Raw genomic sequence first — 16,627 nt, forward strand, 5'->3', positions numbered from 1 at the left:
ACTTGGACTTAATACTCTTAGAATGCACGACTTGGACTTGATGCTCTTAGAATGCACGACTTGGACTTGATGCTCTTAGAATGCACAACTTGGACTTAATGCTCTTAGAATGCACGACTTGGACTTAATGCTCTTAGAATGCACGACTTGGACTTGACTCAAGACTCGACCCATTCTACTTGGGACTCAACTTGAGACTCGAACTGTGTGACTTGAGACTTGCTTGTGACTAAAATAATAGTGACTTGGTCCCACCTCTGCAATACAGCTATTAATTGTTCACTGTTACAAGGCTCAGTGCTCAACTAATAAACGCTGAGAGGCTCTGAATGGATGGTGTCAGGGACAGTTCAACTCAAAATATACATCTGTTAAATTGTCCTACGAAGGTGGTCGAGCTCAGTCCAAAAGCTGTGTTGAAGATTCCATACCATCCTTAGAAAAAAGGGTTCCAAAAGGGTTATTCGGCTGTCCCCATAGGAGAACCCTTTTTGATTCCAGGTGGAACCCTTTTTTGGTTCCAGGTAGAACCTTTTTGGGTTCCATGTAGGAAGCTCTGTTGAAAGGGTTCTACCTGGAACCCCAAAGAGTTCTACCTGGAACCAAAAAGGGTACTTCAAAGAGTTCTCCTATGGGGACAGCCGAAGAACACTTTTAGGTTGTAGATAGCATCTTCTTTTCTAAGAGTAGGCCTACGTGAAATCCCTAGGCCTCGATCTGAAATGAATGGAAAGATTGGTACTATCTAACTATTTAGAACTCTGCTCATCATTCATACCAACAGTATTGCAGATTGTATTGCAGATTGTTGAGTGTCTATGTGCTGACTGAATAGAAAACATTAAAGGTATTCAAGGCTGGAAATACACAAGAGGTATACAGTAATATTCATTGTGGTTCTATATATAGAATACTGTGGGATTCCTGCATTTTCTCTCCTCACTGAGGAATTCTATTCACAATGTGCCTCACTGTCCATCCAATCCCTGTCATATTCTCTTTTCTTTTCTCAATCCCTGTCATATTCTCTTTTCTTTTCTCAATCCCTGTCATTTTGTCCTCTCACCATGAGACTGTCAAGGTGGACTGCGTGTGCATGCGTGCATGAGTGTGTGTGTGTGTGCTTGCATGCGTGCTTGTGTGCATGAGTGTGTGTGTGTGTGTGCGTGTGCGTGTGTGTGTGCATGCGAACTCACCATAACGTCTCCGTCAGCTATGAACACAGTGCAGCCCTGGGCCTGCATAAAGGAGAGAATGGTGCCCGCTATCTTCCTCAGTAACACCTCCAGGGACTGCTGCTCTTCCAAGATCAGACTGGCCAGGTCCAACAGCACCTGGGGGAGACATGCATAGTAAACCATGAAAACACACACACTGTAAAAAATAACAAGTCTAGTTGTGTCAACTAATTATTATTAAGTAACGGGTTCCACAGTCCCCCAAAAAGGCTGTGGAACCAGTTACTTAAAAATAATTAGTTGAAACAACTAGATTTGTTTTTTACAGTGCAGAAACATGAACACACACCCACATACTCATACACAAACACAAACACATGAACACACACCCACATACTCATACACAAACACAGAAACATGAACACACACTCACAAGAAAGCATGCTAACGCACACACCCACACAGACACCCACCTACGCATTTGCACACGCGCGCACACACACACACACACACACACACACACACACACACACACACACACACACACACACACACACACACGCACGTTGAAAGAATAAAAATCGACAGACGGAAACAAACCTGATTGCGTCGGTTTTCCAGCTGGGACGTCTCGTAGAGCTGGGCGTTGTGTAGGACGATCCCGGAGAAGGCCAGGTAGGCAGAGAAGTCCTGTCATGGGAATCAGACGATCAGCTTGATTCAGAGTATGGCATTTATAGAGAAAGTGAGAAAATAAGGAGAGCAAAAAGCTGGAGGCAGGGCTTTCTCCTATAGATCTCCATATTTATGGAATGGTCTGCCTACCCATGTGAGAGACGCAGACTCGGTCTCAACCTTTAAGTCTTTACTGAAGACTTATCTCTTCAGTAGGTCATATGATTGAGTTTAGTCTGGCCCAGGAGTGTGAAGGTGAACGGAAAGGCTCTGGAGCAATGAACCGCCCTTGCTGTCTCTGCCTGGCCGGTTCCCCTCCACTGGGATTCTCTACCTCTAACCCTATTACAGGCGCTGAGTCACTGGCTTACTGGTGCTCTTTCATGCCGTCCCTAGGAAGGGTGCGTCACTTGAGTGGGTTGAGTTACTGACGTGATCTTCCTGTCTGGGTTGGCACCCCTCCCTTGGTTTGTGCTGTGGTGGAGACCTTTGTGGGCTATACTCGGCCTTGTCTCAGGATTGTAAGTTGGTGGTTGAAGGTATCCCTCTAGTGGTGCGGGGGCTGTGCTTAGGCAAAGTGGGTGGGGTTATATCCTTCCTGTTTGGCCCTGTCCGGGGGTTTCATCGGATGGGGCCACAGTGTCTCCTGACCCCTCCTGTCTCAGCCTCCAGTATTTATGCTGCAGTAGTTTGTGTCGGCGGGCTAGGGCCAGTTGGTTATATCTGGAGTACTTCTCCTGTCTTATCCAGTGTCCTGTGTGAATTTAAGTATGCTCTTTCTAATTCTCTCCTTCTCTCTTTCTTTCTCTCTCTCGGAGGACCTGAGCCCTAGGACCATACGTCAGGACTACCGGGCATGATGACTCCTTGCTGTCCCCAGTCCACCTGGCCATGCTGCTGTCCCAGTTTCAACTGTTCTGCCTGCGATTATGGAACCCCTACCTGTCCCAGACCTGCTGTTTTCAACTCTTAATTATCGTCTATGAAAAGCCAACTGACATTTATTCCTGATTATTATTTGACCATGCTTGTCATTTATGAACATTTTGAACATCTTGGCCATGTTCTGTTATAATCTCCACCCGGCACAGCCAGAAGAGGACTGGCCACCCCTCATAGCCTGGTTCCTCTCTTTCTTCCTAGGTTTTGGCCTTTCTAGGGAGTTTTTCCTAGCCACCGTGCTTCTACCCCTGCATCGCTTGCTGTTTGGGGTTTTAGGCTGGGTTTCTGTACAGCACTTCGAGATATTAGCTGATGTACGAAGGGCTATATAAAATAAACTAGATTGATTGATTGATTGAGAGTAGGAAAGCATTGAATACTTAGAAAAAAACGGTTCTTTATGGTTCTTCAGAAAGTATTCAGACCCTAGACTTTTTCCACATTTTGTTGTGTTACAGGCTGAATATCAAATGGATTAGATTTCGATTTTTTTGTTCCTGGCTTATACAGAATAACCCCATAATGTAAAAATGGAATTATGTTTTCTGAATTTTTTACAAATTAATTAAAAATGAAAAGCTGAAATGTCTTGAGTCGATAAGTATTCAACTCTTTTGTAATGGCAAGCCTAAATACGTCAGGAGTAAAAATGTGCTTTACAAATCTCATAATAAGTTGCATGGACTCACTCTGTTAGCAATAATAGTGTTTAACATGATTTTTTTATGACTACCTCATACCTGTGCCCCACATACAATTGTCTGGAAGGTCCCTTAGTCGAGCAGTGAATTTCAAACACAGATTCAACCAAATCAAATCAATGTTTATTTGTCACGTGCGCCGAATACAACAGGTGTTGCCCTTACAGTGAAATGCTTACTTACAGGCTCTAACCAATAGTGCAAAAAAGACTAGGGAGTTTTTCCAATGCCTCGCAAAGAAGAGCACCTATTTGTCAGGTTTTGGCCAGGACTGTTCAGGTTTTGGTCACTAGATGTCCCCATTGCACCTTTTTTGTACCTTTTTGTTTTTCCTTGCTCTAATTATTGTTTGCACCTGTGTGTCGTTCCCTTGTAAATATTTAAACCCTGTGTGTTCCTCAGTTCCTTGCTCAGTGTTTGTATGTTAGCACCCAGCCCCAGCCCTGTTCTGAACATATGATTCTCTTATTGGATTTTCCAGAGGTTCTCTGGTTTAGTTCTTGTGTATTTTTGAGTAGTCTTTTGAGGTTTGTTTTTCCCTGCTGTTTTTACCACTTTGGAGTTTCTTTGTATTTTGGAGGATATCCATTTTGTGCTTCTTGGCTTTATGTTTGGACATTGTGGATTTAGATTCTTTGCCTGAAGATTTTGTTCTTTAATTAAACCACCATCTCTAGTACTGCTGTGTCTGCCTCATCTTCTGGGTTCTGACGATTATTAGTGACTGTTTCTCGCACCGGGTCCTGACACCTATTGGTAGATGGGGGAAGCAGACATTGAATATCCTCTTGAGCATGGTGAAGTTATTAACTACACTGGATGGTGTATCAATACACCCAGTCACTACAAGAGATACAGGTGTCCTTCCTAACTCAAGTTGCTGGAAAGGAAGGAAACCACTCAGGGATTTCACCATGAGGCCAATGGTGACTTTAAAACAGTTACAGAGTTTAATGGCTGTGATAGGAGAAAACTGAGGATGGATCAACAACATTGTAGTTACTCCACAACACTAAACTAGTTGACAGAATGGAAAGAAGGAAGTCTGTACAGAAAACAAATATTCCACAACATGCATCCTGTTTACAATAAGACACTAAAATAAAACTGCTAAAATGTGGTAAAATAAATAAAAGCACAGGCAAAATCCTAGAGGAAAACCTTGTTCAGTCTGCCTTCCAACATACACTAGGAGACAAATTCACCGTTTAGCAGCACAACACAATAACCTAAAACACAAGGCCAAATATACACTAGAGTTGCTTACCAAGACGACTTTAAATGTTCCTGAGTGGCCAAGTTACAGTTTTGACTTCAATCAACTTGAAAATCTATGGCAAGACTTGAAAATGGCTGTCTAGCGATGATCAACAACCAACTTCACAAATAATAATGTGCAGATATTGTACAATCCAGGTGTGCAAAGCTCTTAGAGACTTACCCAGAAAGACTCACAGCTGTAATCACTGCCAAATCTTGACTTAAGACTTGAAAAAACTTGAAACTCAACTTTACTTGTTCTTAGAATGAACGACTTGGACTCCAATGCTTCCCACAGTTGTGTTAAGTTGGCTGGATGTCCTTTGGGTGGTGGACCATTCTTGATACACACAGGAAACTGTTGAATGTGAAAACCCCAGCAGCAATGCAATTCTTGACACAAACCGGTGCGCCTGGCACCTACTACCATACCTTGTTCAAAGGCACTTAAATCTTTTGTCTTGCCCATTCACCCTCTGAATGGCACACATACACAATCCATGCCTCTGTTGTCTCAAGGCTTAAAAAACCTTCTTTAACCTGTCTCCTCCCCTTCATCTACACTGATGGAAGTGGATTTAAAAAGTGACATCAATAAGGGATCTTAGCTTTCACCTAGATTCATCTGGTCAGTCTATGTCATGGAAAGAGCAAGTGTTCCTAATGTTTTGTACACTCAGTGTATAATGACAATAACATCTCAAAACTATGCTGGTATTCTTTTGTCCATTATTTAATTGTTTATTTTATAATATTCTTAGCCAAAAATATGTATTATAATTTATTATTAGCAGCCATAGTTCATACATGGCACCATACAGGGTTCTATATGGAACCAATTTTGGTTCAGTGAAGAAGAACCCTTGGGGTTCTGATCAAAGAACCATATAAAAGAGTTCTATATAGAACTTTTACACGTTCCATTTATGAAGCAAGCGATATAACCCTTTTTGGTTCCATAAGGAACCTTTTTTCAAGGAGTGCCAGTGTCTTTCTCCCAGTACCTTTTCATCCTGTTCAGTGAAAGTCCCATTCTCTCCACACTTCTTGTTAATGGCCTGTGCCACTCCTACCACCTGGGAGGCGAAAGAGAGGGGAGGGGGAAGAGAGAGGGGAAATAGAGAGGAGAGGGGGCAGAGAGGGGAGAAATAGAGAGGAGAGGGGGAAGAGAGAGGAGAGGGGGAAGAGAGAGGAGAGGGAGAAGAGAGGAGGGGGAAGAGAGAGGAGAGGGGGAAGAGAGGAGAGGGAAGAGAGAGAAGGGGAAGAGAGAGAAGAGGGGGAAGAGAGAGGAGGGGAAGAGAGAGGAGAAGGGGAAGAGAGAGGAGAAGGGGAAGAGAGACAAGGGGAAGAGAGAGGAGAAGGGGAAGAGAGAGGAGGGGAAGAGAGAGAAGGGGAAGAGAGAGGAGAGGGGGAAGAGAGACAAGGGGAAGAGCGAGGAGAGAGGGAAAGAGCGAGGAGAGGGGGAAAGAGCGAGGAGAGTGAGGAGAAGAGGGGAAGAGTGAGGAGAAGGGGAAGAGTGAGGAGAAGGGGAAGAGCGAGGAGAGGGGGAAGAGAGAGAAGAGGGGGAAGAGAGAGAATGAGAAGAGAGAGGAGAGGGGAAGAGAGAGAATGAGAAGAGTGAGGAGAGGGGTAGAGAGAGAAGGGGAAGAGTGAGGAGAGGGGGAAGAGAGAGAAGGGGGAGATAGAGGAGAGGGGGAAGAGAGGAGAGGGGGAAGAGAGAGAAGGGGAAGAGAGAGAAGGGGAAGAGAGAGAAGGGGAAGAGAGAGGAGAGGGGGAAGAGAGAGGAGAGGGGGAAGAGAGAGGAGAAGGGGAAGAGAGAGGAGAGGGGGAAGAGAGAGGAGAAGGGGAAGAGAGAGGAGAGGGGGAAGAGAGAGGAGAAGGGGAAGAGAGAGGAGAGGGGGAAGAGAGAGGAGAGGGGGAAGAGAGAGGAGAGGGGGAAGAGAGGAGGGGGAAGAGAGAGGAGAGGAGGAAGAGAGAGGAGAGGGGGAAGAGAGGAGAGGGGGAAGAGAGAGAAGGGGAAGAGAGAGAATGAGAAGAGTGAGGAGAGGGGTAGAGAGAGAAGGGGAAGAGTGAGGAGAGGGGGAAGAGAGAGAAGGGGAAGAGAGAGGAGAGGGGGAAGAGAGAGAAGGGGAAGAGAGAGGAGAGGGGGAAGAGAGAGGAGAGGGGGAAGAGAGAGGAGAGGGGGAAGAGAGAGGAGAGGGGGAAGAGAGAGGAGAGGGGGAAGAGAGAGGAGAGGGGGAAGAGAGAGGAGAGGGGGAAGAGAGAGGAGAGGGGGAAGAGAGGAGGGGGAAGAGAGAGGAGAGGAGGAAGAGAGAGGAGAGGGGGAAGAGAGAGAAGGGGAAGAGAGAAGAGAGGGGGAAGAGAGAGGAGAAGGGGAAGAGTGAGGAGAAGGGGAAGAGAGAGGAGAGGGGGAAGAGAGAGAAGGGGAAAGAGAGGAGATGGGGAAGAGAGAGAAGGGGAAGAGAGAGAAGAGGGGGAAGAGTGAGGAGAAGGGGAAGAGAGAGAAGGGGAAGAGAGGGGGAAGTGAGAGAAGGGGAAGAGAGAGAAGGGGAAGAGAGAGGAGAGGGGGAAGAGAGAGGAGAGGGGGAAGAGAGAGGAGAGGGGGAAGAGAGAGGAGAGGGGGAAGAGAGAGGAGAAGGGGAAGAGAGAGGAGAGGGGGGAAAGAGAGGAGAGGGGGAAGAGAGAGGAGAGGGGGAAGAGAGAGGAGAGGAGGAAGAAAGAGGAGAGGGGGAAGAGAGGAGAGGGGGAAGAGAGAGAAGGGGAAGAGAGAGAATGAGAAGAGTGAGGAGAGGGGTAGAGAGAGAAGGGGAAGAGTGAGGAGAGGGGGAAGAGAGAGAAGGGGAAGATAGAGGAGAGGGGGAAGAGAGAGAAGGGGAAGAGAGAGGAGAGGGGGAAGAGAGAGAAGGGGAAGAGAGAGGAGAGGGGGAAGAGAGAGGAGAGGGGGAAGAGAGAGGAGAGGGGGAAGAGAGAGGAGAGGGGGAAGAGAGAGGAGAGGGGGAAGAGAGAGGAGAGGGGGAAGAGAGAGGAGAGGAGGAAGAGAGAGGAGAGGGGGAAGAGAGAGGAGAGGGGGAAGAGAGAGGAGAAGGGGAAGAGTGAGGAGAAGGGGAAGAGAGAGGAGAGGGGGAAGAGAGAGAAGGGGAAAGAGAGGAGATGGGGAAGAGAGAGAAGGGGAAGAGAGAGAAGAGGGGGAAGAGAGAGGAGGGGGAAGAGTGAGGAGAAGGGGAAGAGAGAGAAGGGGAAGAGAGGGGGAAGTGAGAGGAGGGGGAAGAGTGATGAGAAAGGGAAGAGAGAGAAGGGGAAGAGAGAGAAGGGGAAGAGAGAGGAGAGGGGGAAGAGAGAGGAGAAGGGGAAGAGAGAGGAGAAGGGGAAGAGAGAGGAGAGGGGGAAGAGAGAAGGGGAAGAGAGAGGAGAGGGGGAAGAGAGAGGAGGGGGAAGAGTGAGGAGAGGGGGAAGAGGGAGGAGGGGGAAGAGTGAGGAGAAAGGGAAGAGAGAGAAGGGGAAGAGAGAGGAGAGGGGGAAGAGAGAGGAGAAGGGGAAGAGAGAGGAGAGGGGGAAGAGAGAGGAGAAGGGGAAGAGAGAGGAGAGGGGGAAGAGAGAGGAGAGGGGGAAGAGAGAGGAGAGGGGGAAGAAAGCAGGGAGAGCATCCATCAAAACACAGCCACAACTACAAAGAACAGAACACAGAATAAAACCAATTAGATTAAATTATTTCTCTTTGACCTCAATTGCTCAATTGTAAACTCTGAAAAGAACTCCATGTGCATCTTGAAATTGTTCAATATGGGTACAATCTACACTCTTAGAAAAAACGGTTCCAAAAGCGTTCTCCGGCTGTCCCCATGTAGACCCCTAAAAGGGTTCTTCCCGGAACCAAAAAGGGTCCTTCAAAGGGTTCTCCTAAGAGGACAACAGAATAACCATTTTAAATTCTAGATAGCACCTTTTTGTCTAAGTATGTAGCTAGTGTTGTGAGATATCTATGGTCTGTTAATCCCCTCTATATGTTAGCGTTGAAGAGCTGAAATGTGTTCACTTGTCTACGGTGTCTTACCTGCACTCTATAATCCGTTCTGAGTAGCTGAGTACTGTATCTTACATCCACTGTATTGTGTCTTACCTCTTCTCTGTGGTTCTTAATGGGCATACACAGGATACTCTGCGTTTTATAGCCTGTGATCTGATCCACCTCTGCATTGAACCTGGGGTCCTGTGGAAGAGATATCAACACTATGAACTACAGTGTAATTTAACATTACCAGGCCTGTACTCACAAATCATCTCTAAGTAAGGGTGCTGATCCAAATGCTCTGAGACACTTTGTGAACACGGCCCCCAAAACAACTTCATTTTGAACTTAATTCAATCCAGTTTGCTACAGCAGGAAAATAATCCTGCAGCAACTGGAAATGTGGATTATTATGTGGATTATTACTGATGGTCATTTTTGTAGGGGTTGATACATTTTTCATTAGGGCAAATCAGGTTTTAAACATTAGAAGCCTTTTTAAACCTTGAATACACTACAATCAAATTAAGATGCTACATCTGTAACAAACACTGACACATTTTACATCTAAACAATAAATATTATACTGATTTCTAAACAGAGTTTTACTGTATCTTAGATCAACACTCCTACTCTGAGACACTTTTTGATTACAGGCCAAAATCTTGATGACTAATGTAGAGACGGACAATATGATGGGTAGAACAAGACCCAATCTGCGGAAGCACACTCCTTAAAATAATAACCTGTTTTGGTTATTTGAATTATGAAGTCATTTATATGTCTGATGATATTTTAACAAGATAAAGTTTAGTTTTTGCTAATAATGGCTTTTGGTAACAATTCTATCTTGGAGTCAACATGACGAGTCAGTTCTTCCAACGGTGACAGATATGGTTGAACTAAAAGTCACCACAGTTGTAAAGACAACACTTTATGGATATTGATAAGAAAGCTTCCCCTGTAATGGGTCTGGCCCGTGAGGTTGCCAATCTCTTTCCCTACAGAGAGCTGCGCCACTCCAACCATCCAGAGGGGAATTTTGATCCCAGTTTAGATTTGAACGCCATCCCAACCACCCTAACTGGGGCTTAACGAGCCAATCAGAGAGCTAGGGGTCTCCCTAGGTAGGAGCTACAACTACGCAGAGTGACGCAGATGCACTTCCTGAAAGCTGTCTGTTTCTACAAACATAACACTGGTCCCGTATCAGGTTCTATGGACCCAGCTGGTGGTTTGTTTTGGTAGCACACACACACACACACACACACGGACGCACATACATGGACACACACCCCTCCTTCCTCCTTGTCCGTTCCAGATTAACAAACTAATTGGATACAGATGCGTTAAAGAGAAGTTACTCTCTCTCTCTTTATCTCTTTCTCACTCTGCCTCTTCTAATTGATCTATTTCTCTCTCCCTCTCTCTGCTCCAGTCTAGGCCCCTGTTGAGGAAAACACTTCATCAGAATCAAGTGTTAGAAATATCACCAATAAGGTAATTGTCATTAGTCAGAACACTGTTGGCCGGCAATCAAATGATTGTGTAGCAGCTAATCAGGGGTAAGGTAAACGACGTGATGTCATATGACATGAAATGTGATTAGACAAACATATACATGTATAAGTAAGAACCCAATCTGATATATGTAAGTATATATGTATATATATATATGTCTGTGTGTATGTATATTTGAGCACGAGGGGGTATGGTATATGGCCAATATACCAGGTTAAGGGCTGTTCTTAAACATGACACAACGCTGAGTGCCTGGATACAGCACTTAGCCGTGGTATATTGGCTATATACCACAACCCCCAGAGGTGCCATATTGCTATTATAAACTGGTTACCAATGTAATTAGAGCAGTAAAAATAAATGTTTTGTCATACCCATGGTATGTGGTCTGATATACCACGGCTGTCAGCCAATCAGCATTCAGGGCTCGAACCACCCAGTTTACATATATATATATATTTACAAAACAATATATATTTGGGATTGTAAATGATGCAGACAATTACATTGATGGAAGCTTCAATCTATCTGCAATAGTAAAGCTGCTCTACCCACTAACACATACTGAGGCAAGAACACACACTACGAGAAGAAATTATACAATCTGTCAAACGACGCAGGCCCATGCACACACTAAGAGAATACATTATACACACTGGACGTCTCCGAATACCCATACTTGCGTCCTAAATAACAGGCCGTTTGAGTATGCGGGAAAAAAAACGTTTTATAGTATGCAATTTTTAAAAAATCAAGTATACTTTAAATGCACAGATGTCATATAAATTTACGCTTTGACATCAGCTGATCAATTAGATATGGGGATAGGGACCAAAATCAATGAATAGCGGGAAACAACGCAATCACACATGACGCATTGTCAGTATGTGAAAATACAATGTTTAACAGCATGAGACGTTTCAAAAATCGAGTATGGTTTAAATGCCAGGATGTTCTACTGATTTCGGCTCTTCATCTAGTAGAATTCGATTCACACTTTTCCACAATGCATTGGAAGCGGTGGGCTGCAGCCTATTCGGCTTGTTCTCTTCAAGTAGGCTAGCCAAACAACCAAACTAGGCTACTTAATTTGGAAAATGCCGAATAGCGAAGCTTCTGCGATGGTGTTTAAAATGTAGGCTAAGTCGTTTTTTTCTCTCCTTAAAATTAGCATTAGTATTGTAGGCTACATGTTTGAATGTCTTTTAAAGTCGTAAACATATATATATTTTTTTACCCAAAGTGGATTTCTGGTTTCTCATTGAAAAGTGTTTCTTGTTCTCTTGGCCTTCGTCAGAGCTAAACTAAATACTTAACCATTTTTTGATTTCTGAATGTGTCGGCACGGGGGACTCGAATGTGGCTGCGATAGTGATGTCATGTTAATCAGGCCTTTTGATTTGAACATATGGATTGTCTTAGTTTTGTAGGCGTGGCTACCTATTTAATTAATGGATCAAGCCTCAGGAATCATTCTGATCTCGTTCCCCATATGATCAGTGCTTTAGTTTATTATGTTGTTGTCCAGCAGTTCTGAATTTACCATGCACCTGACTCTCCACGTTTTCCTGTGCAATAGCCTTTTGATTTGAACATTTTAAAAGTTGTGATGTGTGTACTAGGCTATTTGATTGAATTTATATATGTTACAGCATTTTGATTTCATGAATAAATATGTTTAAATGGAACCAATTTATCTTTTCCTTTTTAAGTAGGATAGATGGGCTATATGGTCTACTACGGTATAGGTCTAATGTCATAGTCTGCCTATAACTCCATTCATATTCTATTCAGAGTTTAGACAAATATGTAGAATTGAAAATGAGATATTATCTGGCTGGTTAAAGAGATGCATGTCTGTTGAATTTGTAAAAATCCATCCTCACTTGGCCCCGCCCCTCCTACTCAGCCAATCAGGAGACGCTACTGCGTTGTGGCCGAGGTATACTGCATACTTTTTACTAAAGGGTACGTGCTAAATACACTAAACAAAAATACAAATATAAACGCAACCTGTCAATTGTTGGTCCCATGTTTCATGAGCTGAAATAAAAGATCCCAGAAATGTTTCATACGCACAAAAAGCTTATTCCTCTCAAACATTTTGCACAACTTTGTTTTCATCCCTGCTGGTGAGCATTTCTCCTTTGCCAACATGATCCATCTACCTGACAAGTGTGGCATATCAACAAGCTAATTAAACAGCATTATCATTACAGAGGTGCACCTTGTGCTGGGGACAATAAAAGGCAACTCTAAAATGTGCAGTTTTGCCATAACACAATGCCACAGATGTCTCAAGTTTTGAGGGAGCATGCAGTTGGCATGCTGACTGCAGCAATGTCCACCAGAGCTGTTGCCAGAGAATTGAATGTTCATTTCTCGACCATAAGCTGCCTCCAACGTCGTTCTAGAGAATTTGACACACTCTCTGCCTTTCTCTCTCTCTCTCATTGTCCTTCCATCTCTCTCTCAAACATCTGCTTTCTCTTTGTGTGTGTGCACGTGCGTGCGTGCGTACGTGCGTGCATGTGCGTGTGTGAAAGAATGAGTGTGTGTGCGTGCGCATATATATGCGTGTGTCAATGTGTGTGTAAGCTATTCACATGACACATCCTGTCATCCCTACAGATGGTCTCATCCACCAGCTTTCATGTCCCTCTCCACCAATTGACACAGCTGGGACCCTACTGGGTAGTCCACAGGGAAGATTCCATCTCCTATTGAAAGGGCTCACGGACTGCGCACACAGGACCGGAGGTATGTACTGTATATGTACTGGCATGGTCTAATTGTGTCTGAGAAGAAAGACAGTGAGATAGAAACGGAAAACAATGGCCGCCTATAGCACACACAAACAGAATCTTGGAAATCTGCAGTCAGCAGAACTGAACATCTGTGCTCAAGTTGTGGGCCCAGTGCAGTAACCTCACAATGGGGATCATGGGTTCAAATCCAGCCTGGTCTCCAGGAGTCAAGGCATTGTTACTGATGTAGACCTACAATCATTATAGATCATTATAGACTGATAGTATAACCTACAATCATTATAGACTGATAGTACGACCTACAATCATTATATATCATTATAGACTGATAGTACAATCATTATAGACTGATAGTAGAACCTACAATCATTATAGACTGATAGTAGATCCTACAATCATTATAGACTGATAGTACAACCATTATAGACTGATAGTAGAACCTACAATCATTATAGACTGATAGTACAACCATTATAGACTGATAGTAGAACCTACAATCATTATAGACTGATAGTACAACCATTATAGACTGATAGTACGACCTACAATCATTATATATCATTATAGACTGATAGTACAACCATTATAGACTGATAGTAGATCCTACAATCATTATATATCATTATAGACTGATAGTAGATCCTACAATCATTATAGACTGATAGTACAATCATTATAGACTGATAGTACGACCTACAATCATTATATATCATTATAGACTGATAGTAGAACCTACAACCATTATAGACTGATAGTACGACCTACAATCATTATAGACTGACAGTACAACCTACAACCATTATAGGTCATTATAGACTGATAGTAGAACCTACAATCATTATAGACTGACAGTACAACCTACAATCATTATAGGTCATTATAGACTGATAGTACGACCTACAATCATTGTAGGTCATTATAGACTGATAGTACAACCTACAACCATTATAGACTGATAGTAGAACCTACAATCATTATAGACTGACAGTACAACCTACAATCATTATAGGTCATTATAGACTGATAGTACAACCTACAATCATTATAGGTCATTATAGACTGATAGTACAACCGACAACCATTAAAGATTTACAGTATGACCTACAATCATTATAGGTCATTATAGGAATGCTACCTTTACTAAACTGTATAGTTATGACTTACCAGGATCAGGCTAAACTCAACACAACCTTAGTCTGCCCTGGTAATGACAGGCTGAAATGGCATGACGGTTTTATTATTGATTGGAGTAAGAAAGTGATCTGTCTTGAAACATTATACCCAACAAGATCAATAAACTATATCTGTCATGGGAGGACTTGACAAGATTGAGCTGTCTGATCTCTTAAGTAAAATAAGGTCAACTAGCAAGGATTTTTATGAGTGTTTCACTTTTTATATCAATATCAAATAATTTCTAGGTAACAATTAAGTACCCTAATGTAATAGATTTCCATTAAAATGGGCAAAAGTATATTTTTAGGACAAAACTATTTATCGAGCAAGAATTTTGCTAGGACTGTCTGGGAGTTGTCTGAGTGGGGAGGAAAACTAGCTGTTATTGGCAGAGAGGTTTGAAACTCTCTTCCTTATTGGTCTATTAACCAATTTACAACATGGTGATGTCACCGTGGAAAGCTGAAACTCCCTCCCATGCAAACCTGCTGATTAGAAGGCTCTGTGTAGATTTTATCTTCAACCAGAAACTACACTACATGACCAAAAGTATGTGGACACCTAATCGTCGAATATCTCATTCCAAAATCATGGGAATTGATATGGAGTTTGTCCCTCCTTTGCTGCTATAACAGCCTCCACTCGTCCCGGAAGGTTTTCTACTAGATGTTGGAACATTGCTGCGGGGACTTGCTTCCATTCAGCCACAAGAGCATTAGTGAGGTTGGGCACTGATGTTGAGCGATTAGGCCTGGCGCATTCCAATTCATCCCAAAGTTGTTCGATGGGGTTTAGGTCAGGGCTGTGTGCAGCCCAGTCAAGATATTCCACACTGATCTTGACAAACCATTTCTGTATGGACCTTGCTTTGTGCACAGGGGCATTGTCATGCTGAAACAGGAAAAGGCTTTCCCCAAACTGTTGACACAAAGTTGGAAGCACAGAATTGGCCTAGCCCGAACCAAGAAAAACAGCCCCAGAACATAATTCCTCCTTCATCAAACTTTACAATTGGTACTAGTGTCACGCCCTGACCTTAGAGATCCTTTTTATATCTCTATTTTTGTTGGTCAGGGCGTGAGTTTGGGTGGGCATTCTATGTCTGGTGTTCTATGATGTCTATTTCTTTGTGTTTGGCCATGTGTGGTTCTCAATCAGAGGCAGCTGTCTATCGTTGTCTCTGATTGAGAACCATACTTAGGTTGCCTTTTCCCACCTGTGTTTGTGGGTAGTTGTTTTCTGTTTTGTGTGTCGTCACCTTACAGAACTATTCGTTTGTCATTTTTGTTGTTTTGTTCAGTGTTCAGTTGATTGATTCAAATATGAACACTTACCACGCTGCACCTTGGTCCTCTTCTCCTTCTCGCGGCGACGTTCATTACAGAACTACCCACCACCAAAGGACCAAGCAGCGTGGTGGAATGGACTCCTGGACATGGGAGGAAATCTTGGACGGCAAAGGACCATGGGCACAGCCGGGAGACCATCGCCGTCAGAAAGAGGAGCTGGAGGCAACTAAAGCGGAGCGGCGACGCTATGAGGAGTTGGCTCGAGGAAAAGTGCACGAGAGGCAGCCCCAGAATTTCTTTTGGGGGGGGGGGGGGGGGCATACAAGGAGATTGGCAGAGTCAGGTAGGAGACCTGAGCCAACTCCCCGTGCTTACCGTGGCGAGAGAGTGACTGGGCAGGCACCGTGTTATGCGGTGAAGCGCACAGTGTCCCCAGTGCGCACGCATAGCCCGGTGCGCTACATCGCAGCTCCTCAAATCGGCCGGGCTAGAGTGGGCATCGAGCCAGGAGGGATGATGCCAGCTCAGCGCATCTGGTCTCTAGTGCGTCTCATCGACCCAGGGTATACTGCGGCCTGTTCCAACTCCCCACACTTGCCGGGCTACAGGGGGGATCCAGCCAGGACGAGTGGTGCTAGCTCTGCGCTCGAGACCGCCAGTGCGCCTCCACGGTACAGTGCATCCGGTGCCTCAGCCAAGGACAAGGCCTCCTGAATGTCTCCCCAGCCTGGTGAGTTCTGTACCTGTGCTAAGCCCTAACCCTCCTGCATGTCTCCCCAGCCTGGTGAGTCCTGTGCCTTCTCCCAGAGCCAGGCCTCCTGTGTGTCTCTCCATTCCAGTGGTGATCCATGGCGCGAAGCCTCCAGTGGTGATCCATGGCACGAAGCCTCCAGTGATGATCCATGGCACGAAGCCTCCAGTGAGGATCCATGGCACGAAGCCTCCAGTGAGGATCCATGGCACGAAACCTCCAGTGAGGAGTTATGGCACGAGGCCTCCAACGAAGGACGCCTGTCCGGAGCAGCCAGAGTCTCCTTCCTGTCCGGAGCAGCCAGCGTCTCCCTTCTGTCCGGAGCAGCCAGAGTCTCCCTCCTGTCCGGAGCAGCCAGAG

At 44.6% G+C, this 16,627-nt stretch overlaps 1 protein-coding gene across 1 annotated transcript in view; it reads right to left on the reverse strand.

Annotated features, from left to right (window-relative positions):
• LOC129864737 (cGMP-specific 3',5'-cyclic phosphodiesterase-like) overlaps positions 1-16,627 on the reverse strand; it is a 97,503-nt gene that overhangs the window by 60,409 nt on the left and 20,467 nt on the right. The window contains exons 4-7 of the mRNA XM_055937032.1: positions 8,874-8,963; positions 5,761-5,832; positions 1,779-1,868; positions 1,197-1,334 (exon numbers count right to left, since the gene is read on the reverse strand). Coding sequence (XP_055793007.1) covers positions 1,197-1,334; positions 1,779-1,868; positions 5,761-5,832; positions 8,874-8,963 — 390 coding nt within the window. The remainder of the gene's footprint in view (positions 1-1,196; positions 1,335-1,778; positions 1,869-5,760; positions 5,833-8,873; positions 8,964-16,627) is intronic.

The sequence above is a fragment of the Salvelinus fontinalis genome, chromosome 11 (genome assembly GCF_029448725.1).
Source record: "Salvelinus fontinalis isolate EN_2023a chromosome 11, ASM2944872v1, whole genome shotgun sequence".
In the NCBI taxonomy this organism is placed as follows: Eukaryota; Metazoa; Chordata; class Actinopteri; order Salmoniformes; family Salmonidae; genus Salvelinus; species Salvelinus fontinalis.